Source organism: Epinephelus lanceolatus, chromosome 18 (genome assembly GCF_041903045.1).
Source record: "Epinephelus lanceolatus isolate andai-2023 chromosome 18, ASM4190304v1, whole genome shotgun sequence".
Taxonomy (NCBI): domain Eukaryota; kingdom Metazoa; phylum Chordata; class Actinopteri; order Perciformes; family Serranidae; genus Epinephelus; species Epinephelus lanceolatus.
Window position 1 is genome coordinate 9,465,896 of NC_135751.1, and position 24,759 is coordinate 9,490,654.

At 40.6% G+C, this 24,759-nt stretch overlaps 1 protein-coding gene across 1 annotated transcript; it reads right to left on the reverse strand.

The window, feature by feature from the left end:
* Window positions 1-18,738: 18,738 nt before the first annotated feature.
* nupr1b (nuclear protein 1b) lies at window positions 18,739-21,253 on the reverse strand. Its single transcript, XM_033643971.2, has 3 exons — window positions 21,012-21,253; window positions 20,750-20,885; window positions 18,739-19,106 (listed from the first exon to the last, which is right to left on the reverse strand). Exons 1-2 carry the CDS (start codon window positions 21,106-21,108, stop codon window positions 20,758-20,760), a joined length of 225 nt encoding a protein of 74 aa, XP_033499862.1. The 5' UTR covers window positions 21,109-21,253; the 3' UTR covers window positions 18,739-19,106; window positions 20,750-20,757.
* Window positions 21,254-24,759: the final 3,506 nt, after the last annotated feature.

Consider the following 24,759-nt stretch of genomic DNA (forward strand, 5'->3'; position numbering starts at 1 on the left):
CCTGATTCAATGGTGGAGAATCCTGCAGAGAAAGCTGCTTTTCCCGCACTGACAAAAACTGCCTACGCTGCAAAGCAACCCAAAAAAGGAAGACAGACTTATCAAAAAGAGGGTCTAAAAGAAACGTGTCAATATCGACCAAGAGTCTCAGAGATGGAGAAAATGTTCCTGGTATTCAAACTTCTGCAGACCTGAGCCAAAAGCTCACAGCTGCAACTTCAAGTTCACGTTTACATAGCTAACATTAGCCTCAAATCATTCACTTCACCCCCAGCCGCTACAGACCTCAAACCCCCAGTCAGCAGCCGCAGCAGCGTAATCCAGTTGGCAGAAGCCTCAGCTCCAGGGGACTGGGCAGCAGAGATGGGACCAAGTCACACATGTGCAAGTCTCAAGTAAGTCTCAAGTCTTAACCTTCAAGTCTCAAGTAAGTCCCAAGTCATTTTTTCTTGGGCAAGTCAAGTCAAGTCACAGGTTATGTCAAGTCAAGTCAAGTCAAGTCCTGTAATAGGTCAAGTCAAGTCCAAGTCAAGTCACCTTATTATTGTAATTTTACCTGCAGAATCTGATCTTAATAAAGTGAAAAGACAAGATATAAGTAACTGTCAGTAAACACTTCATCGCTGCAATGTTTACTTTGCAGGGACGACCCCCATGTGTGCGCGCACACACACACACACACACACACTAACCAAGGCAGCGGCCAAAATCACCCATTTAGCTCATTTAACCCTGTGTTGCTCGTTCATAAAACGTCCAGCCGGTCTTGTGATGAACCGGTTGGAATGTTCGCTCACGTTTTCTGGGGTTAATGTTAGCAAATAAATTAAAAAACAAGTTCCACCAAACCGACCCCCCACCCCACCCCCGCATCGTATCAAGCTAACGTTAGCTAACTACCGACTAACCAGATAATATTAGCTAATTGACAAGCACTTACTGGGCAGAATGGTTCTTCAAATGACAAACAAAGTTTGAAGTTGTCGCCTGACTGTCCGAGATGTTTATGCCGCATGTCTTGCACTGTGCTGTTTATCTTTTGCCGTAATAATGGTAATTCCGAAAGCTGAAGACGATGTCTCTCGGTACCCCTCCCGCTGACATGTTGATGCCTATCTGATATAAGAGGGCCTGTTTCTCCAATAAACACGTAAGGTACGTAGAGAGGGCATGACTGATTGACAGGGGAGTGATCCAATCATGACAACGCCATTCTCAGCCTGCGCTCCTACCGGGTAATCGACATTATTTTTTAAATTAATTTATTAATTTTATATTCTAACCGAAAACATGATGTGAATAACACTCAAGTCATTCAAGTCATCGTGTCTCAAGTCAAGTCCCGAGTCTTTAACTTCCAAGTCTGAGTCAAGTCTCAAGTCTTTTATTTTTTGTCAAGTCACAAGTCATCAAAACAGTGACTCGAGTCGACTCAAGTCCAAGTCACAATGACTCGAGTCCCCATCTCTGCTGGACAGCCCTGACTTCTGATGTCAGATCAGCCAGTAGGACCCAACGCTGCCTTTGGCAACCAGCCTGCTGTGGCACCCAGTGCTGGGGGATGTGCGCTGGCTGAATTCAAGCCACTACAGCTGCTGACTGAAGGTTCATCTCCCAAAGCTGCTGCCCTGCCCACTCTCCTCCTGGGGTAGCAGCGGCGGGGAGTGAGTCAAAGGGACGGTAGGGTGGCTAACGTTAGCTTCCTAATTATTGTCTCATTTATGGTCTGATAAAGACAGAAGGCAGGGTAAGGAGGGACTGAGTGAAAATGCTGCGTGCAACTGTACAATGAAATTAAATAAATTCATATATGGGAAACAATGGGTTACCATGTGAACCATGTTGGCCTTTCCAGATTTCTGCCTACCTTAGCTTTAAGTACATTTCCCTGATTATACTTACAAGCTTTTTCTTAAGTAACATTTTACAGTGTGGTATCACTAAATTTACTTCAATAAATGATCTGAGTACCTCCATCACTGTTGTTATGAAAAGTGAAAATGTTTCCTGTAAAAAAAAAAGGAAAGTTGTAAACACAATTGTCTTTCCATCTGTCTGTCATGATGAAAATACCGACTTTCATCGTTTTTTCGCATTCACTATATACCAAATGAACTCAGCCGAAGATTTTAAACTGCCTAATAATAACCCTCATTTGGTTTGACGACTTCATCCTGTTAACCATCTCCCCCTTCTTCACACAGAAACATAAAATCCTCTCCGACTAAAACAATTCACAGCATATTTATGTGGATGCCAGGAAAGGGTTTATGAGCTTTATGAAACAATATCAGGATACTTCTGGATACTTTAATCTCCTATCTCCGGGATGACGAGTACATTGTTAATACCTTTATAATTATATTTCCTTAGAGAAAAAAGAAACAGGCTGAGGGAGTCTTAAATGGAATTTAGTCTAAGAAACTGGGTGATGTCTTAAGAGGATGAAATGCTGCATAAACATGAGCTTAAAGGGATAGTGCACCCAAAAATGAAAATTCAGCCATTATCTACTCACCCATATGTCGATGGAGGCTCAGGTGAAGTTTTAGAGTCCTCACATCCCTTCCAGAGATCCCAGAGGGGGTAGCAACACAACTCCACCTAATGCAGGCTGACGGCGCCCCAGATTCAGACGTCCAAAAACACATAACTGTAACCACAAAATATCTCCATACTGCTTGTCCGTAGTGATCCAAGTGTCCTGAAGCCCCAACATAAAAAGTTGTTCGGAAAAACGTCATTTTTACTCTGTTTTTAGCCTCACTGTAGCCTGTAGCTCTAACTGCCTCAATGTACACCGCGCTCACATGTGCGTGCTTGCGCGCCAGACCAGCGAAAGCCCGTGAACACACATGAACGAGGTGCCAATGTGTCACCGTTTCGCGCAAGCACACACACGTAAGCGCGGTGCACAGAGAGGCAGTTAGAGCTACAGGCTACATTAAGTACTTCCATTTTCTGATACTTTATACTTCTACTTTAGAGAAAACACTTTATGGCTTAAGTATTTTTCCTTTTCATACTTTTACTGCATTCTGCTGATGACTGATACTTACATACTTTTGCTCAAGTAATGCCTGGTTTACACTAGATGACATTTTTGTCTGTTTCAACAGTCACTATATCAGATTAAGCGATTGTGGAGCCATAAAATTGTGCAATGAATTGGCTGACGGAGATGACAGACTACACGCTGGTCCATAACCAGTCATCCCTGGTCATCTTTTTTTATTATTATTTTATTATTATTATTATTACTATTACTTCAATGACAGCCTGTATATAATGCAGTCTGTTTCAATAGAAGCTGGTACCCTCTGCAGTTGTGGTAAGTAAAAGCCCTGCCACTACTTTTTTTTTATTTTATTACTGTATATCCTTCTTAATTATGAAGAAATAGCATTGTTTGCTAGCCTGATGGTAATGACAGTACATGCTAAAGTGCCTCTGCTGTTTCACACCATCATTTTTGCCCTTTTTACTCTGTGTGGTAATGTCACTAGAAGAAATATCTAAAAGGCTGGGCTGTTGTTGTCATACAGTTGTCAACGGCAGCAGATGGATCCGTGTTCCTATTGGTCAAAGTGACGGCTGTGACAGGACAATTTGTGAATGACAAAATCAAACATGCTAGACTTTCTGTCGGGATGTCATGAGGCGTCCCACACGTGGCGTTGGTTGTCGTTTACTATGACAACCGACTTCTTACATCTCTGGAGGCTCCTAAAACGTTTACAGACATTGTACTACATGAAACATTATTTCTCTGAGTTATGAGTTTCAATGACAAGAAACCACCTCCAATTTTATTCAAATATAAAGCAGTGTCATCAGCTAAAACTCACACTGAGTAACACATATTTCAAATGGCTGTATCACAGGACTGTTATTATCTATTTACCCCTACTCAGACATTTGCCATTATAGAAAAACAGCAACCAGCTGCGCCTCATGCCGATGTGTAAGGACATCTTTTTTTGGTTGGTGTCTGGCACCAGAAGTCACTGACCAAGCACCAGTATTTGAGGGCTTTGGAGTGAGACCAGGTTGGATCAGGGGTCCTCAAAGTTTTGATGACTGAGTGCCATTTTATGATGCCATCATATGATTTAGGACAGCACAGAAAAAGGCCACACACTATGACCTTTTATGACATTTATTCCCAATCCCCTCTAATATTTTTTATAATTGGCATAGCTGTATCATGAGGTTTTTACAGAGTTATACACTGCATGAGGAAAGTATCACACTAGTAAAACAGATTTTCCCTTTTGCAGAGAAAGCAGTGATCATATGTCCCTGCTGTTAATCTCGGAGCTGTAAAACAGATTTGGTCGTACAGCTCTCTTCCTTATTGGCCTCATTGGTTTCCAGATGCAGAGTGATGTTTTTAATCGTCCGCCTGGATGGAGCAACAAATCCCAGTTAAACACCAGTGTACAAAACCAGTTATATTGGAATTCAATTCGGGGTTTTTTCAACTTAAAAATATTTTCCAAGCTTCCTTTGTGTCTCAGTGGTGTGTTCAGAGGTAGAGTCATGATTTTTCTCTGCTGCATGTAAATGACTCTCACCCACATGTGTGATTCGGTTAGTTAAGTAAGATAAACGGAGCCGATAGCTGCTGTATAATATCTGCTTCACTTTGTCTCTTTTTAATATTTCCCACTTGTTCTTCGCTCTGTTTGCCTTTAATCATGTTCTCGTGAAGTCTCCAGAGTCTCTGCTGCACAACCGATGTGATGTTTGTATATATTATGTTATAGCCCAAGATAATGAAAGCACTGTATGAAGTGTGTGCAGAACAAATACAGTTTAAAGAGTCAGTGTGCTGCTTGTATTTTGATATAAATCCTTGAGGATGAATGATTGTCTCCTACAGTACAACTCGAGCTTTCTTTATTGTTGTAATCATCATTATATACACATCGCTGGGTATCAGCGTGTCTGTAGATGAGCCTCATTTATGTCTCTGTTACAGTCCTCTGCTGTTTAGACTGCAGTGCTAGATAAAAGGAGGCGCTCATTTTCTTCTGGGGGAAAAGTGTTGATAACTAACTGTATACAGGTATTTTAAACTATTTGCACATTTTATAACCGATCACAATCTGTTCTGACTACCGGCAGCACGACTTCTTCAAGGACCTGCAGGCTACAATGGGAAGCTGTTAACAGCAGCTTGACGACTACAGAGACTCAAATTTTGCTTATGTAACAGAAATCTTAAGGCTGAAAGATTTCAGCAGCACTGTATCTTCAATATGCACGTTGGTGTTTTGCTTCTCAGCCATGGCTGCACAGAGAAAAAGAGCTTGTCCTGGTGCTTGGTTTTGCAAAAAAAAAATTCTTTATATATGATTAAAAAAATAGAGCTTGTTTACTGCAACAGTTTTACATACATCTCTTTTATGGCGGAAGTCTATAAGGAAAATGCTTTCAGGTCTTTGGTGGCAGAACAGCAGGTGGTTACTGAGGCAAACCATTTACTAACTCCTGTAACCCAATGCAATCTCTCATTTAGCATCACCGGTCTTTTACGGTATTAACTATTAATTTTGTGAGACAAATCAGATCTATTTTGATTTAGATTTTTGATTTTAACAAAGTCAAATAATTGCTTTTTGTCCACAGGTGAAAAAAACTGCAACTGAAATCTTTTAGGAGGGGTGGCACTAGGGCTGATAATCATTTAAAAAAGTACGATACCATTACTATCACCAGTACCCTTAAAGTGATACTGATACAAATAGTGTGCTTCATTCAATACCCATGATGTGAATGGAGTGGCGTGTTATGTTAGTAACCTTACTGTTGAGTATTTAGATGACATCTTGGTATGCTGAACAGTCAGCTCTGTCACACTGCACTGTTAGCATCACACAGCTAACATTTTCTAACTGCTATTAACGCGTGTAACAACAGAGTTTTGATGGCTGTGTTGCATGTTAGCCGCTGCTGCTGTGTTAGCTTGTGCTAACCGGGCAGACGTTGACTGTTGACAGTTTCGATACAACTTGGCCCTGGGTTGTATTAATCGGTTCCTTAGAGGTATGGAGTACCGATACACAGCCTTAGGCAGCACTTGTACTTATGTTATCAGAATTTTTCTAACTTTTTAGTTTAATCTCTGCTGTCTAAAAACTTCAACAATGTTTGGCTCTCTCTTTCTGAACTAACTGCAGACACTTGCTCTTCTGTCAAGCGGTGACATTTAATGTGTTGGTCTGTGGGCTTTTGGGAAATGCTGTTCATTAAAGGCTGCAAAACAGCAGAGACACTGAACTGACAATAACATGAGATCACATTTCAAAAAATCACCGTCCTTAAGGGTTAGGGGTGGGCATTTAGTTGAGATGGTTAAGGTTAGGGTAAGGGGCTAGGGAAACACTATGTCACTGAGGGTCCTCACAAGTATAGAAGTGCAAGATTGTATACATGACAGTTTGATGTGTGCTGTTGTATGGTTGTGACACTGACTTTCTTGATGTGGATTTGTCCCCTGAGGGCCAAATACAGACAGCAGTAGCTGGGGTCAAAGGTCAGCAGCAGGAGCCACTTTAATAACAGATCTCCTCGTGTGAGTGATCGCACACATACACACACACACACACACACACACACACACACAGATGTGTGTTCTGAGTCTGATGGCCAGACTTCACTGCCCTTGCAGACTTGTGGATTTTGTGGGCGCATTCCCGACAAGTCTGTGAGTGCTAAGGGCTGTGCAAATCCACAATTTATCCAGTTTACAAGGGGCCTCAGGTGAACTTTTTGCAGGCTTAGAGAGAGTCTGCTTGGGATGCAGACTTTACCAGACTTCACTGAATTAAATAATTACAATTCATTGCAACATGGACTTCACGTTGAGTTTTTTCCAACTGCAAAAAAACAATTACTGTATTAAAACATTACTTGAACACTTAGGCCAGAAATATTATGAAACCTCATTATGATACAGAATTATGTCGAAGTATTGGCTATAGAAGTATTTAAAATGCATTTTATTAATGTAGCCTACCCTATAAAAGCTGTGCAGTGTCATGACAATTATATGCGCTCAGATAACTGGCCAAAAACAACAAACGAAGGTCTCCAAATGTAAGTAATAGTCTACCCAGTTCAAGTAGTCATAGTCTGGTCCTTATTCACAAACATCTCTGTATTTGTATAGAAATGTATAAATAGAATTTTGTTCACTCACAAACAAAGCCTGTACATGGGTTTCATATCTTGTTATCTGCTGGGACAGATGAGCAGACACTATTCATTAACTTGCATGAGGAATATGACAGCAGCGATCACCGTGTATGTTTCAAGTTGTTGCTCTAATGTTTCCAACAAGTGAAACAGACTTGAGCTCTGTCTGTCAGCAGCATGCAGTCTCTGCACTCACAGACTTAACGTGATGAAAGTAAACATGTCACGGTATGTATGACTGAAGTCAGTGAGGGCTCAGTCTGCAAGTCCAGAGGGTGGACCTTTGGATTTAGCCTGATACACTTGTATTCAAGTAATTCACTAACCCTCAAAACAAATTTTAAACACCAGCCGCAGTTATGAAATAAATAGGAAATAGTTCTACAAACTTCTGCTTTAGAGTTGAAAATGTCAGGAAGAAAGAAAAGTGTTTTCTGTTCTCTCACTGATGGATTTTATATTGCTGTCAAGCTTTAATAAATTAATGACAAGCATAAGCACGAGGGACGCTCTCCTCATTTTCACATTATTTTCATCTTTAAATGTCATTAGACAGTGAAATCTGCTGCCTGCTTTACAAAGTCTAACATGCACAAGCACAGACTGACAGGACGATAAGGTAAGTTGTAAAAGCTGCTTTATAACTATAGATTATAGCTGTGTTTGATTTTCTTACCTCTCTTGGAAATTTTTGTCCTCACACACACACACACACACACACACTGAAAATCATATTACAGGATGTGATACAGTCAGTATTTGTTGACCTGTGGGTCACTCAGAACATGATGAGCTATATCTACAGGTGTAGGTCTATCACACACACACACACACACACACACACAAACACACACACACACTCACATTCACACACCGACAGGTTCATGTTCACTGTAATAAAACCAGTATATCAGATATGGCAGCAGCGGGATGTTTGCTCTGACAGAAAGTTCATCTTTTCTCTTTATACATACGTGACTGTTGTTTTTATTATACAGTATTAAATATTAACACATACTAAAACATTATTCATCTCTCTGATTTGTCTTCTTGGTTGTTGGTTGCTGAGTTTTGTTGCCCTGCTTCAAATGAAGCTTTTGTGTTCATCTGGCTGCATGAAGGAAGTTTATTGATTCTGATTTATAATGTGTCTGCTGTGACCTTTGAAAATGGAAAATGGAAGAGAAACCATTTCTTGTATGTTTCCTCTGCTTATTGATCAGGAGAAGAGTTCACAGTTTGAGTTTCATGTAGAGGATTACAATCATGTCCATCATATCAAAATGTCCAAAGATGGACAATGCCTCTCCACTTCCTCCCACTGGACAAAGATGAAGCCAAAATATCCTGGATACGGCTGCCACCATCTTGTACTGGTGATGTCCTTTGGAACCAGAGTCTCCATTGTAGCTATTTCAGTGGTATTGAGTTCCCGCCCATACAAACATATGACCAATCCAAGCAGCGACATTGATGGCATGGTGGACACAACTGTCAATCATAACATCAAACCCCTTTGATAGCATCATATAAATACTTAAAATCAAACTGCACAATAAAAACTTCCCAAAAGGACAGAAACCATCTTTCAAAAAATTGTATTTGACATGTACTTTTAGTTTGGCCCATGTCCCATCCGCTTATGTGGAGGGGGCGGAGTTTATGACACTGCAGCCGGCTGAGCTGAAGATGTTTTGGTTTCAGTCCTGTGGAGCTGTCATGCTGTTCATCTTTATCATATAATCTGTGAATGAAATTAAAAACTCCACATACATATATTCTTGTGGCTGCAGACATGATCCTACATCTTAAAGGAATAGTTTAACAATTTGGGAAGTGTACTTATCCTCTTTCCTGCAGACAGTTAAATGTTCATGTAGCTGGAGCCAGGATACACCAGGATACATAGGCTACTCAGTTACACAGGTAGGTAAGTAAGTTAGTAATCCACTGACTATACCTGGTTTGTTTAATCTGTACAAAACTAAAATGTAAAAACAATCATTTGCTATTTCACAGGGAGGTGTCAGACTTTTTCTTGGCCAGAAGCAGTGACTTCCTGGACTTTGGGCAGAGCCAGGCTAGCTGTTCCCCCATTTCCAGTGTTTATGCTACGCTAAGGTGCTGGCTGTAGCTTTAGATTCATGGTACAGATCTGAGAGTGGTATCAATGTGAACATTTCAGGACAGATATAAATATGTTGATACGCACATACTTCAATAAAAGAATGGAAACGTGTATCCTCTGTGAAACTCCGTACCATCAGAGAACCACGCACACACACACACACACACACACACACACACACATTTACAGTATATCATATTACACTCATAACATCAGACAAATGATCTGTGGTCTCTTTTGGCAATCCTGAGAACCAGTTGCTAGGCAACCAGGGGAGTTTCTCAAAAGCACTGGTATCTCCTCTGCAGAGTGTGTGTCTGTGTGTGTCTGTGTGTGTACTGTGTGGTGCAAAAAAATTGAATTGGATGTTGTGTTGACTCCGTATGGTGAAGCTGATTATGTAACAATAGTCATCTCTATAAATATTTCCTGATCCCTGCTTCGAACATCGGAGCCAAATCCTGCTGGCTGGTGCGTTCAAACTGCAGGTGTACAGGGGATTCGAACTGCTCTGCTTCCTGTTTGTCAGATTTACTCCGGAGCATCAGTATAAACACTGAGAGACACAAATACTGAGAGTCAAACACTGAGAGACAAACACTGAGAGACAAACACTGAGAGTCAAACACTGAGAGACAAACACTGAGAGTCAAACACTAAGAGACAAACACTAAGAGTCAAACACTGAGAGACAAACACTGAGAGTCAAACACTGAGAGACAAACACTGAGAGTCAAACACTGAGAGACAAACACTGAGAGTCAAACACTGAGAGTCAAATACTAAGAGTCAAACATTGAGAGTCAAACACTGAGACTCAAACACTGCGAGTCAAACACTGAGACTCAAACACTGAGAGTCAAACACTGAGAGTCAAACACTGAGAGACAAACACTGAGAGACAAACACTGAGTCAAACACTAAGAGTCAAACATTGAGACTCAAACACTGAGAGACAAACACTAAGACTCAAACATTGAGACTCAAACACTGAGAGGCAAACACTGAGAGTCAAACACTAAGAGTCAAACATTGAGACTCAAACACTGAGAGTCAAACACTAAGAGTCAAACATTGAGACTCAAACACTGAGAGACAAACACTAAGAGTCAAACATTGAGACTCAAACAGTGAGAGTCAAACACTGAGAGACAAACACTAAGAGTCAAACATTGAGACTCAAACACTGAGAGTCAAACACTGAGAGTCAAACACTAAGAGTCAAACATTGAGACTCAAATACTGAGAGTCAAACATTGAGACACAAACACTGAGACTCAAACACTGAAAGACAAACACTAAGAGTCAAACATTGAGACTCAAACACTGAGAGTCAAACATTGAGACTCAAACACTGAGAGACAAACACTGAGAGTCAAACACTGAGAGACAAACACTGAGAGACAAACACTGAGAGTCAAACACTAAGAGTCAAACACTAAGGGCTCTAGTTTCCCGTTGCAGCGCAGGTGCCGCAGGGTGGCGAACCCCGCGCAGAGCTAGTTTCGAGCAGCGCAACCCGAGGCGCGCTCATTTTGGTAGTTTGGCAGACTGAGGTGCGCTGAGATGGGTGTGGCAGCGCAGCAGGGGGAGGTGTCGACAGATCCAGCTTGACGCAGTGACAGTTTCGTGCCAAAAGGCTTCGCCGAAGGTGCGCTAAAAGCTCGCCAGCTGAAACCAGGTATACTGTCAGCGCAGGCGGAGCGCAGCCGGTGTAAGCCGAAGTTTGGCTGACCAGCGGACAGTGCGCACACATCACCAAAACCTCACAGGCAGGTTTCCAGAATGTCAGGCACATTAATAATGCAATACATAGCCACAAAACCACCATTCAATGCAACTATCTGTAATCAGCACATAAATGTTCCGTATATTCGGACACTGCGAGCTTGGATCTCCTGGACCAAAACATCAGTTTCCTCCTGGGAGAAGTTTGGCCGTCTGACGCTGCTGCTCTCTTCTGCCATGGCGAATTGAGTAAACTCTCATTACGCCTTCACGCGGCGCATTTAAGGGCGAGGAGAGGGGCTCATTTGATTGGTGTGATGTGTGTAAAACTCACTCCACGCCTTCTCCCCTCCCTCTTTCCGACTTCCGCAGGTAGGAGGGACGGAGGTGGGAAAGAGGAGTAGCTGCGCCAGCGCGCACAGTGTGCCAAACTTGCAAAATCCGCCTCGCCCGGTCTGCAAAACTAGAGGCCTGAGAGTCAAACACTAAGGGCCCTATTTAGATGGTCTAAAGTGGACGGCGGAGGGCGCATAATCCATGTCGCAAGTGTCATTGCTATTTAGATGCAGGCGCAGTTGTCATTTTCACGCCCTGCGCCCTCATCGTCTAACTAGCAAATGAACTTGTGCTTCTCTGGGTGTGTTGGTCTAAAAATGAGGAGTGGTCAGGCGCAATCATGGCGCGTTGCTAGTTAGATGACGTACAAAAAATCTGGTCTAAATTCAACAACGCAGTATTTCGCTGTTAAACAAGTTAGTAATATGCGTCTCTAGGCGGGTGCACAATGCGCGTGCACTCTGCTCAGACACATACGGAGCAGCCACACATATGCAAAAGATAACAAATAAAATATGATTACAATGTGAAAGGTTATTATTGTGCACATTAAAATATTTATCAGAAACATGTCTTAATGGTCAGTCATTAATCAGAATGATCTAATCGCAGTAACTTTATTTTGACATAAACACAACAATAACCAGCTTCTGTGAACTAAAAACGTAAACTTATAGCCCTACAAGTACAAATGTATATTTTAAAAAAAAGCTTTTACAACGTAAAACTAAATATCATCTTGTCAGGAGGAGGAGGAGGAGGATGATGACCCCAGCTCCGCAGCCAGCGCGCAGCCAGACCAGACGGTGCAGCCACGGGACCAGCCCTTCCTGCACCTTCAGGCCGGGGGGTTCAAGATGCTGGAGAGGGAGCTGGGCTCTCTAACCTATAAAATAAAATAAATTGCATAGCCTAATTTACAATTTGTTGACAGCGTTTCTCTCGTGCGAGCGCGCTCTCCCTTTCTCTCTCGCAGTCTCACTCTGTTTCTTTTCTTTTGGCTTTTCTAAGATGACAGATGCTGAATATATACTCCCTATCTGATGCTGTGGCTGTTTGTGGTTGGCTGAGAGGGATGTGAACTTATTACTTTGCAGCTGTGTTAATCAAATCAGGTTGGGTTTCCATTACACGTGCCAAACAGTGCCAATCCCCTTTGATCTGACATCAGATGTGACGGGACAGTCGATATAGAGATACATTTATCGTCTCCTCAGCTGTAAAAAGCTCACTCTTTCCAGTTGGTAGGTCCGCCATCTAACTTGCTCTCCGCCGTGCGCTCCAATCGCGCCTCTCTTAAAGGGAATGAGAGGTGACACTCTGATTGGCTTATTGAATGATACACCCAGAACACACCCACAACTAATTCACAGAGTAAGTCCAACCCTTTTAGACTCTCCGCCATGGTGCACAGTCTGAAAACGCGCTGTCTAACTAGCAAGTGACTGGGACACGCCCATGCGCTGCACGCCTGGCGCTTTGCGTTTTAGGCCATCTAAATAGGGCCCTAAGAGTCAAACACTAAGAGTCAAACAAATATTTCATTGTTTATAAAGTGGATAGCCCAAATCAAGCAATCTGATGGGTTGTTAGTTGTAGTATAACAACTACATACATCGGCGATGTCTAATTCCTTTACACAATTTAATGGCCTATCATTTTGTGTTTGCCTGCATCCAGACCTTTGAATCCACCCACTCCACTGAGGTGAAACCGAACGCGACATGCTGACACTTCTAATATCAGGCAAACTCCACATGTGGTGGCCTAACTATAAGGAGTGGACAGCAGCACCATGGGGTCAACCTGGTCTCATTCAAGACAATCAGCTGACTGATTGGCGTTAGATTGGTTAGCCAATCAAACTCTCCTTCAGCCATTTATGGTGCTGCTGACAAACTTTAAATCTGTTCTCCTTTCTGCTCCTGTCAGCTGCCATTTGAGGCGGAATCATGCCCTCCTCCACCCCATTCATCTCCAAACACCGAATCCAGAGCTTAGGTCCAGCTCATCAAAAGCCCACTCCTCTTCACATCCAGATCCTCAGCTCCCTCTTCATCTCATCTCATCACCACTTACCACCACCAGCATCTAGACTCCATAGGGGGTGATCCCTAATCTACTACAACTTTACCACCCTCCTGGAATAGATGACATCACAATAGGGCCAGAGACTTTTCACATTCTCACACATATATGCACAGGTAAATACGTTTTATTTTCTCTCAGAACAAGTCTCTCCCAACCTAATCGTTCTTATAAAAGCTTAAATAACACACATTTTGCCTGTATTGTTTGAGACACATTTCTATAATTCAAATCAAAAATGATACAAGTACAAGGATGACATAAAGGTGTGTTTAATTTTACTAAATTATTTAAAATACACTTTGTCAGGAGAGAAGAGTTGCAGAGAGAGGAACACTGAACACAGAGGGTGAGAGAGAGGGTCATGATTAGATTTCAGTGGTGTGTGTGGTGTGACTTTTCCTTCACTTGAACACTTCAATAAAACACTGTCAACATTCATTTTTTAAATATTCTCTGACAATTTTAGCCTCTTTCGTATTTCCAGGTTGTATTGTGGATCACCAAGTGCAACAAATTACCTGATTTTCACGTATTACTGCTTGACAGATTGACTATGCGACTGCCTACTGACATGGTTTTTGAAGCCATTGTTATCCAGTGTTTGCTCTCCAAACTTTTTTTCTTTAAATGCACTTATTTAGATCAGGGAAATTATTTTTTTCAGTGGAGCATGCCCCTGACGAGGTGTATATATCAGTGTTACTTCCTTTTTATTTTATACTTTCTTGCAAAATAACACATCCATAATGAGAAACTGGTTAACTGTTTTATTGTGCAGCAGATGGATTTTATTTATCCAAGTGGTAAAAAAAAAAGTCTATAAAGATTCTGTGAATGACGCAGCATTAAGTGTTTTTAAATGACTTTTTCAAAGATTGTCAGACAGACAGATAACTCAGCTCAGAGCATCTGCTGATACGTATCAAAAATAATGTCTATTGAGAGTTTTATCACATACCTACAAACTGGTATGTGTAACACAATCTTCTGGGGTTTTTTTTCAAAGGATCTCTGGTATTTATCCTTTAGAGGCACTGATGCTCTGTGATCTACCTACTCACCTATCTATCTATCTATCTATCTATCTATCTATCTATCTATCTATCTATCTATCTATCTATCTACTAGTTTTATCTGCAGCAGCGTGTTGATGAGCTGCAGTGTAAACCTGAAGTGTGTTCGCTTCATCGGCCGTCTCGTTCTGTATGAACACAGATGGAAGACCAGACCAGAAGTTCCACTTGGTTTATTTATCAGAGAACTGCTGGAGCCTTGAAGCTTTCTGACACTATCATCTCTCGTATCAGTGCTTCACTGCTCCCGATTTAAAGAATAAGTCTGGTGTGAGAAGTTTCTCATAGTGAGCCAACACATTCTCACTCCAACCTCGTCACATATTGATGCTTGGTCATGGACTTTCCACATTGACGTATGACGTGCAAGGTACCCTGGGTGCATCTTATGCTGACATTCTGGGACGCCATCTCAACCTCTGCCTGTTTCATGCATTCGTGAATTGACGTTTTTTTCCTTCAACTACGAACGCACATGGTTATGTTTTGCTGACATACGCGTGGTTATGTTAACAAAAAATAACAGGGTTTGACTTTACCTTCATATGAGTAGTGAACACTGGCCTCCCTGGTGAAAGTCAGTTGTTGTTGGACTCATCCACCACCCACCCTACTCAAACTTCTTGACCCCTTAGCTTACATCATTTCCCCCTGATGCCAGTGGGCACCATTACACAATTACTGCAGCCAGCTGTGTCATACTGACATGACGGATGCCTTTATTTGTTGGTGTCTGACACCGGAAGTCACTGCCCAAGCGCCGGTATTCGACAACTGCAGAATAAGACCAGGTTGAGTGATCACATCTGACCAGGTCAAATTGGTCACTATAAGCAGATGATGACTGTTTTTTATTTTATTTATCATGCAGATCATCATCTAACTGACATATTTATTAGACTACATAAATATATGGTAATGAAACAACCAGCTTTGCTATTTACTAAATTTTACTGTTCAAAAATGCAGTACAGCAGCATTATGAAGCCATTTGACAAGGGCAGCTTCAACCACAGATGCTTCCCCTGTGTACATTCGTTTCCTTTCCTCATAACTGGCAGTCATGACTGCCTGGTGCTCGATGTTTGAGTAGACTACACAAGGTGGTCTGAGGCAGACCAAGTGTTGCTGCTGCTTCTCGTTTGCTCCTTTTTGGCAGTTTGTCATAAGCTTCAAGGAGACTATGTTTTTCAGTGAGATGAAATGACTTTTCCCGTCATGATGTCAGTGTGCACACAGAACCAGCCTCAGGTAGCCAGCTGGAAGCTGACAGGTTGCCAGTGGCAGTAAAGTTAAAAAAAAAAAAAAAATAGAAGAAGAAGAAAGAAAATAAAAAATTAGGTTTTCTAAAAAAAAAAAAAAAATCTGTATGTTGTCATCAATGGAATGACCCAAAATGGACACTGTAGGTGGACTCTTTAATGACTGTAAGCTAATTATATAAACCACATTTCTATAGTAATGAGTCTGACCCAGGCTCACTAATCTATATAACCTATTGATGACTGTACTGATAACTGTGATCAGCAGTTTCTTCTGTATTTCTAGAAACAAATTAATAATGTGTTAGTCCATCTAAATACCAATACCAATAGACTATTCAATTTTCCAACCATAATATACTAGCGGTGTAAAGCACACTCCAGCAAATCATGACTTAGCATAAAACATAATCCAACAAGGTAACGTCGTATGGTTGAAGGAATTATACTGAATTTCATATGCAAGTAGGCTTTACATATTCCTGAATATAGTGAACTATTAATGCATGCTACCTGCACTATTATAGAAGGCTTATTGTGGAGCCAGTGTGGGCAAATGGACCAGAGAGCACTACAAACATGTTCAGTAGTATAGTGAGGGCAAGAAGAGTGTGTTGCTTGGGGCAATGCTCAATGTTAGCGTGGTCAAACGTGCATTAAGTGCACCTTTACCACTCACTTCCATATGATGAAAGCCTCAACGCAGCGTCCACTCATGAAGTCTGACTGCGTTAGCACGTCCCACTGCGTTAGTTGCATTGGCTGCATTAGCTGTGTTAGCTAGCTACCGCCTCATTCCCCGCCTATTAGACTACTTTCTTGCTATATGTTATCATATGAAATCCCCAGAAAAAAAAACAAAGTCCACAGCTGCACATCCAGGGGTACGTGGACACTGGAAAGCCGACAGAGGGCCATGGGCCACAGGCGCAAACACTGCTGATCGCCTGCCCTCCCTCTTGTTCTCTAGCGAAGGAGCAGAGCACAGCCTGGGCCTACTGGAGGCTGCTTGAGGGTTGTGCCAGGCAGCTGAGAGTTAAGCCAAGGCCTGCAGAGTATGATGGAGAACCAGAGGGAGGGCAGGAGGTCTGCAGGGTCCGTGCCCATGGCTGAGTGCCCCCTGTTGGCTGTCTTCCAGTGTATACGCAGCCCTGGATGTGGACCCAGGCTGTACTCTGATCCTCCACCAGAGAATCAAGAAGTAAATCTGTGATTGCATCCCTATTTTTTTCCACACAGGAGCTATTATTTTACAAATGTACTGGTGTAATACGTTTCAGAGGCTGCTGTGTTCATGGTTCAGAATTACCTGCCATATTGATGTCCACCCCGTGCAACAGTATGGCTCACTGATGTGTTGTAGTAGTTTTTGGACAGCTATGGAACTCTATAGCAGTCACTTTGGGCCAGCGTCCATACTGAGCACAGAAACAACAATCTTCAGTTGTATTTACCCTTTAATGACTGTTCAAAAGTTTAGTGTGAGCTCTACAGACTTTGTGTTTGTTATATAACTCCACACTGTTGCATAACCTCATTTGTGAAGCCGCAGTTCTGACACAACGAAATTTCAACTTACTGTATGAAAACCCTCTCTGGAGGGTCTGACACTCAGCGGTAAAAACATGACGAGGCAGACTGTTCAAAATGAACCCTCCCTCTGATCTGATCATGCTGCACTCTGGAAATGCAAACTCACTAAACACTAATCTGTTAATGCGGCTGTGTTTGCATTTAAGTTCCCCGCACTGCAGAGAGTTCACACTCTCACATTCTCATGTTTAGTGTCTGTTTGACAGTCGCTGCCACCTGCTGGTGGATCTAGAGTCTCACAGGCAGCAGAGGAAAAAAGTAGAGATTTCTTTTTTCATAACACAGATTTTTTTAATATAATATTTACACCATCAATTTGGATTTAAACACTGAATGACATCAGAGCTCTCGAGCTTCAGTGCTACACTGGGATTATTTCATCCATGTAAACAGCCATAATAAGGTCAATATTTTAATGTGTCCAAAACTTTATGACCAGAACTCAGAGCCTCAGCTGGACACAGCTGTGTTCACTGATAACTGGCAAATGTTAGCATACCAACATCAATATGATAAATGTTACACCTGCTAAACATCATCATGGTAGAATGTGAGCATGCTGACGTTAGCTGCTAGCACGGCTGTAGACTGTTTTCTGACATTTTTGTAATCTTTAGCTTTTTCCTTGTGAATTACTAAATAATTTAACATCTTCAGAACCCTATTAAGTATTCAGATAAAACATTTTCAATTTCTGATTAACGTGGCTACCACTCAGACATATTCAACCTGTAATGAGGGTATGCAATTAGACATCTCATTTTTAAAGGGTCGTAAGCCAAAAATGTTGGGATCCACAGCCCTACGGGGACCTATCTTTAGAAAGATGATTCTTTATACCAGATAGATGTCAGAAGTCGTCTTGACTGAGAAATATGTCAGCTTAACACAAGTGGTCACTATGGAGCTTTGCCTAAACTTGACAAAGTTTTCATTTAAATTAGGAATTAAATGATCAGGGAATAAGAAACTAAGACTATGAATCTGAGTTTTCAGTAAGTGCCAGTCTGATTTTATGTCATGGCCACATTTTATTTTTATTTTCAATGATACTCATGATACATGCACCTCACTGTTAACCAGTCATGACACTTAACCATTCACCTTTTTACACTTCTGGTGTTGCGTACATTTGGTTTTAAATCTAAATTATTATTTTCACTGTTTATATTTTGTTGTATCTACAGTCTTTCCTACTTTGCACTGGAATGATTCTGCACAACAATGTCCCTCCAGATAAATGTCCCACCTTATTTTCATTTGAACCAAAAAGTGTTTTTTTCACTACAGTACTGAACTTCTTGAGAAGAAAAATACAACAAGGTCAAGGCATTTTAGAAAAGTTTTAATAGTTAAAATTCTTTTTAAAAAAATCCATTGAAAACTTGTCAACACACAGAAATCACCCAACTGTCCCCACCACCACAATCACATGTGCACCATCAGGGTCCAGGGACCCGGGGTACACCCCGCCACTGGTGAGTGCTTTGCAACAACCAACGGGCCAAGGAGCCGCAGTCTGCTGCCATGATGAAGATCTCCTCACTGGAACATCTGGATCTGCAGGCTCCTATTCACGCCCAGGTTAAATCCTCGCCCACTGGAGCTTCCGGACGCCCCTGCTGTCTGTACATCTCGTTCTGTCGCCATTGAGGCTGTGGTCGGTGTCCGGGATGAGCCGTCCGAGTCGCCCTGGATTGAAAAAATAAGATTAGAGTCTGGTTGTGGTTTTGTTAGAAACACTCGACTGTACTTTGTCAGTGCTGCTGACAAACTGCAGTTATGTTCCTGGTGTGTTTTTTCTAGCAACCTGGAGGGAATTTAAATGTATCAGTGAGTATTTTACAGGCCAACTCCAGCATTTTTGGACTCAGTATATATTTTAAATTTGTAGGCTAAAAAAATAAAAAAGATATACCATAGAATAACTTAGTGCAGTATGATGAAAACCTCAGTGTTTAGGCCATCATGAATAAATCAAATATTTTAAAAAAAATTACAAAGACTCTTTATTGTGCATTTACAATTCTGTCATTTTTAAATGGTGTAGCTTTGCATCTGTGCAACTTGTAAAACTACCTACCTACGGCCTAAACATTTGTCAAGTTCCATGTTCTCGATGTCATTTGGAAATCAGACAATTTTAATTTTGTAGTGATTCATGAAAGTGCAGAGCACATAAAATGAGTCAGCAGCTTCATGGATCACAAATAAGTCACTCTTAAATTTAGCACATGGTGAAAAAGAGTTAAGACTTCTTTGAGAGCAAATCTCAGCTTTTGAGTCAACAGCACTGAGCCCACAAAGGGGAGGGTTTTTTTGTGTGTGTGTTTGTTCTGATTTTTTTATATTTTAAAAAGGTTTATATCAATTATAAAAAATATTCAAACCCTTACAGGGGTGTGTGTGTGTGTGTGTGGGTGGGTGTAAGTGTGAGAATGCACGTGCAGTGTATAAGTCGCGTAAGGAAGAAATACAGGGAGAAAACACAGCCCAGTTTGAGAGCCCAGTTCAAGGAAAATGTTTGTCATATCCAAAAATGGATCTTCAACAAAGTCTGTCTGACAGACTACAAATTGGAACGATGAAAAGTTCATAATGCCAAATTTCATTTACAAAATTGTTAATTTAAGATATCTACTACTTGGTGAAATCAAATAGAAGATAAAAATATTTCAGCAACATGTACAAAACCCCCTCTCAAATTCGGCGTAGGGTCACAGAGCTGAACAAAGAGTTAACATTTTTTATAAGTGCAGGTTGGCAGCAGCTCACTTGTGACAGCTTGTGAACAGTGGAGGATGGGCAGTGCAAGGAGGAGATTCTTAAAATCGAAAGTTCAACTTGGTGAGTTTGTTTGTCATAATAAGGAATCACTCATTTAAAATGTTTCCTTCTTACACATTCTACCTACTTTCTCAAGTTTAGCGTGCCAAACGTCATTTAAAAATCTGCCAATTTTAAGTGTCTGCTAAGTTGTGAAAGTACGACGCACTTAAAATGACTCATCGACTAACTAGTCACAAATAAAAAACACTCTCTAATTCGGCGTAGAACAATAAAGACAAACAAAAAACAACCGCCCACTTCAGTAACGTTACTGTGGAGGAAGAAAGGGCGACCTTGGTTGAACTTTTTTCAGTCAACAATGCCAGGGGTCATTCAGAAATTTCCCAATTTAAAGGATTGACCAATTGTATTTAAATAAAGACCAGAGTAAATGACTCAGCGACGTTACCAACCACAAATATAATAGTCACTCTTAAATTCGGCATATATTCAAACAGATATAAACCAAAAGATAACACTGATTTCAGTACAAACATCACTCTCACCTCAGTATTCACTCCTTGGCTTTCTTCTCACTGTTCTGGAGTTTCTCAACTATTTTGCGTTCATGTCCAGCAGGGTTGTGTCTGTTGGTGTTGTCACTGGCCTCCTTCTTTGTCCTGCCTTTACGGGCTGAGCCTTCTGTTTAGAGGAAAAACATTTTTACACTTTTAACAAACAAACAAAGACCAAAACTACTTGCGAACTAGTCAGTCGAGGTTTAGCTTAAAGTAGCTGGAAAGCGAGTAAAGAAAAACGGTAACTAACCTGTGTATTTGTCTGTTAAGTTATAAAATTCATATTGATCGTAGTACTCGTCCTCAAAGCTGGTGGGCTTCAGGTTTTTCACGTCGACGTGACTCATTGTTTCTCTGAGATTTTGCTCCAAAGAAAGTTTGTCAAACTTCAGAAGCAGCAACAACAACAACAACAAGAAGTCAAAAACTCTCCAAACTGGCCTCAAGTTCACTTGTTTGGTCTGAGCACAAAAACAAGATGTTTTTCCAGCGGTCTCGGTGTGGTTTTATAACGGAGACATTCAGCTCCTCCTCCACACGGACACACAGACACTCCCCCCGCAGGTTTCATCTTACTGATGGGGAAATGTTGCATCATTTCACCAGCTAAAAGTGTCATTAAAGCTGCAGGTCAACATGGAGCTAAGTCTTTCATTTCCAGGCTAATTAAACTAGTACTGGTAACTACATTTAGTGGCTTGAATCACTTTATTCCATTTTTTTAGCTATTTAACTAGAATCAGTCCAACTACAATCAATTTTGAGCCAAAAAGGAAAGGATTTTTAAACTATTGCCTCTCTACTGTTGAACTCCATTCGACCAACCCCACCTGCTGTGAGGACATGCCCAGGCAATATATTCATCTGGCAGAATTTGATTTGTAGGCTAAAACTAAATGACCAGTAGGAAGTATTGATTATTGCCATCCATAAACAAATGTTAAGAGAGAAGTTGTTTAGTGCTATTTTAGAAGTTACCTGAATAACAGAGTAATCCTGCTCAGTGCAATCCCCCCACCTGGACTCTTGTTTCTGAAGGCCAATTTCTGACATTGCGTACAAAACCAAAGCTAACATTCCTGCACTTTCCCATGGACAGTGGGATATTATATTTTTTTAGTTTATGTATGACCTGTAAACAAATGGGCACTTATTGCAATAAGCTCAGCTGAACAGCATTTTATGCTGGCATGTATTTTTTGTATTATATTTTGTTATAATTTTATATCACATGTATATTTTCAATTTGATTGTTTTTTAAAAAGTAGTTTAACCAACAATGCTTAAATCACCAAATTACTAACCAACTTTTGAAAAATAAAGTTCAACTTTATAAAAGTAGTTTGTTTTATTGACTAACAGAAGCTTGAACAGGGGACATAATCCGTAGTTAGGCCTATGTATTTACTTAAAGAAAAGGGTAAGTCATCTTACAGCATAAGTTTAATTTAAACAATGCATTGCATAGTAAACAATAAAGCATTTCAAATATTTCAATTTGCATACACTGCAAAATGCTCCTCTTAAATTTAGTCCTTCAGGTTTGTGTTTCTTTTTAAAAAGTCTGTGTAGCAGCCAAAATAATATATATTTGCTTTTGCCTACTTATAATGAACTTTAAGTTTATGTTATTGATAAGTTTAAATTATAGAAATTATGCTTATGTTATGTCATCATGTTGGGGCTTATGGGTGTGGCTTTTTGGTTATTTAAGGGGTTGTGTGGTGGCGGGAGTCTGACAAAGGAAAGCGTTCCTATAGTAGGCTGAAATATTTTTTGTTGACCGTCACCGTTTCCCATTTGTTTTAGCCACACAAGTACTTATTGTTTGTTATTTTATTGTTGCATTATAATAATTGATTGCTGCCTTTTTTGATCCTTTTGTTACAATAAACCTGGATCATTTTCAAGACAAATTCAACATCCTTTTCTTTTTACTTTTCTCTGGAGTGACGCGTCAGCAAGCGGCCTCAGCGGCCTTTTTTTGTTCCTACAGTCTGAGTTGAATTTTCTTGATTGAACAGTAGCAACCTGCAATAAGCTTTAATGTCTGCAGATACTGACACTCACTCATGTGATTTCTGTTGGAAACAGATGTACATAACCTCACTGTTTGCAGATTTTTACACTTAAAAAGGGAGTTGTTTTTAGGACTCAATAGAAAAATTCAGTAATGTCTTCAAATGTTTAAACTGTTTGGATTTGTCATATTTTATCAACCAATTATTCCTTTTTTGTGAATTTTATTTCTTGACATGAAAGTCTAAAGAGTGTTCAGAAGATAACAACACTGGCAGTGAAATGGTTTTGTTGGTCTAAGTCTGAAGTAAATTATAAAGCCCATAAATTAACCCCAAAAAAGATCTAGTTAAATCACATTAAATACAAACACTGTGACCTCAGTGTCCTGATAAAGGGTGTGATAAGATGAAGGGTTGTACGTCTGCTTTATTATTCATTTTTTTGTACTGGTTTAAAAAGATAAAATTATCATATGGACTTTGGTGTGTTTAACATCCTACATTTGACTCTGACCTTTATTTGTGATCAGACCGACTTTGTTTTCTTTGTTTATCAGCAGCTGCACTCTTCACACAGCCCTGACCTTATTCAGTGTCCCTGTTTGTCCAAATGACCTCAGTCTGTCTGTAAAAGCAGTCCACGGGAAGTGTGTGTGTGCGCGCATGTGTGTTTGGGTGTGTGTGTGTGATATCTCATCTAATCGTTGTCGAACACCTCGTGACATTTCAGTGTAAAACAAACTTTGGACTGTACATATCAGAGAGTAAAAGTGCAGAGAGAAAGAACCCATCTGCAGATGTCCATCCTGAGCACATGCACGTCTGCGTTAACAAAACACTGACAGGCGCTTTACAGTTAAATCAGAGACTTTACTGATGATGACTCACTTAGTGTTTTATTCAACATGTAATTAATGCTCTGTCTTGTTTTAGATACAACATTCCACCGAGTTGGTGCCATTTGCATGTTGTAACTCCTCAAAATTGAAGTTATTTTTTTATATTCTATTCAGCACTGTATCTAATAACACATACACCAGTTAGCCACACTATTAAAACCACTGGCTGGTGAAGTCAGAGAGCTCATTGCAATTCAATATTCTGCAGTGAAACCTTGGGTTCTGGCATTAATGTGGCCAGGACCCAAACACCATTACAGACCAAGACAGAAAATAAAGTGAGACAACTAACTTCTGGTTTTCCCATGGCCTTCAGAGGTATGTTCAAATGATGCTACTTCCTGTTGTTCATGTGAGATGATCATGGTACTTGTGTAATGTCCCAAATTTTTAGAGTGGAGAACGTGTTAGGGTAACACAACTGAGTGAAAACCTGTGAATATAGATAGATAGATAGATAGATAGATAGATTATATTTCATGGTGGAGTGTTACACTTTTTTTAAATTTAGTTTTTAACATAGAGCCTATTTGTTTGTTGGTTTATATTCCATATATCAGAAAGTGTTTCCTGGTGTAGCTGTAAACACAGACATTGTTTAGCAGCTGGAAAAATCCTGTCATACTCTGAATTTAAACTCCACTCATGCTCCCGTCATGATGTTGTAATTACAGGCCTCCAACACCAACCCTCCATCATCTGATGGTTAAATATACTTCAGATGTTACAGTGAGACATGGGCGCTCTGCTTTGAATCACAGAGCTGGAAGGAATACATCACTCACAGTGAAATACTTCAGGACATGTTCACAGGCAGCAAATGTCCACAAAGGAAGGAATCAGTTTCTCTGTAAAGGAAAAAAAAAAGTCAGAGGCTTTGTTAAAGTGAAACATACTTTATTATTGTGACTGCAAGATGGAAAACAAGTGCAGAGTGTACCGACTGGTCTTCCTCAGGGTCAAACAGGCCTTCACTACTCCTGTAATCACTCCATGAGCAAACACTTTGGTGCAGATGATAGTCATGAAAACATATGTAAAATCTTAATTTGGAAATACTCAAGTAATGTACCTCAAA

What these genes read in the sequence shown, in the direction of transcription:
- nupr1b (XM_033643971.2), bottom strand. Translation starts at nt 21,108, where the DNA reads ATGAGTCACGTCGACGTGAAAAACCTGAAGCCCACCAGCTTTGAGGAC. An exon ending in CTTAACAGACAAATACACAG is followed by an intron (nt 20,886 to 21,011) that starts GTTAGTTACCGT and finishes TCCTCTAAACAG; the next exon opens with AAGGCTCAGCCCGTAAAGGC.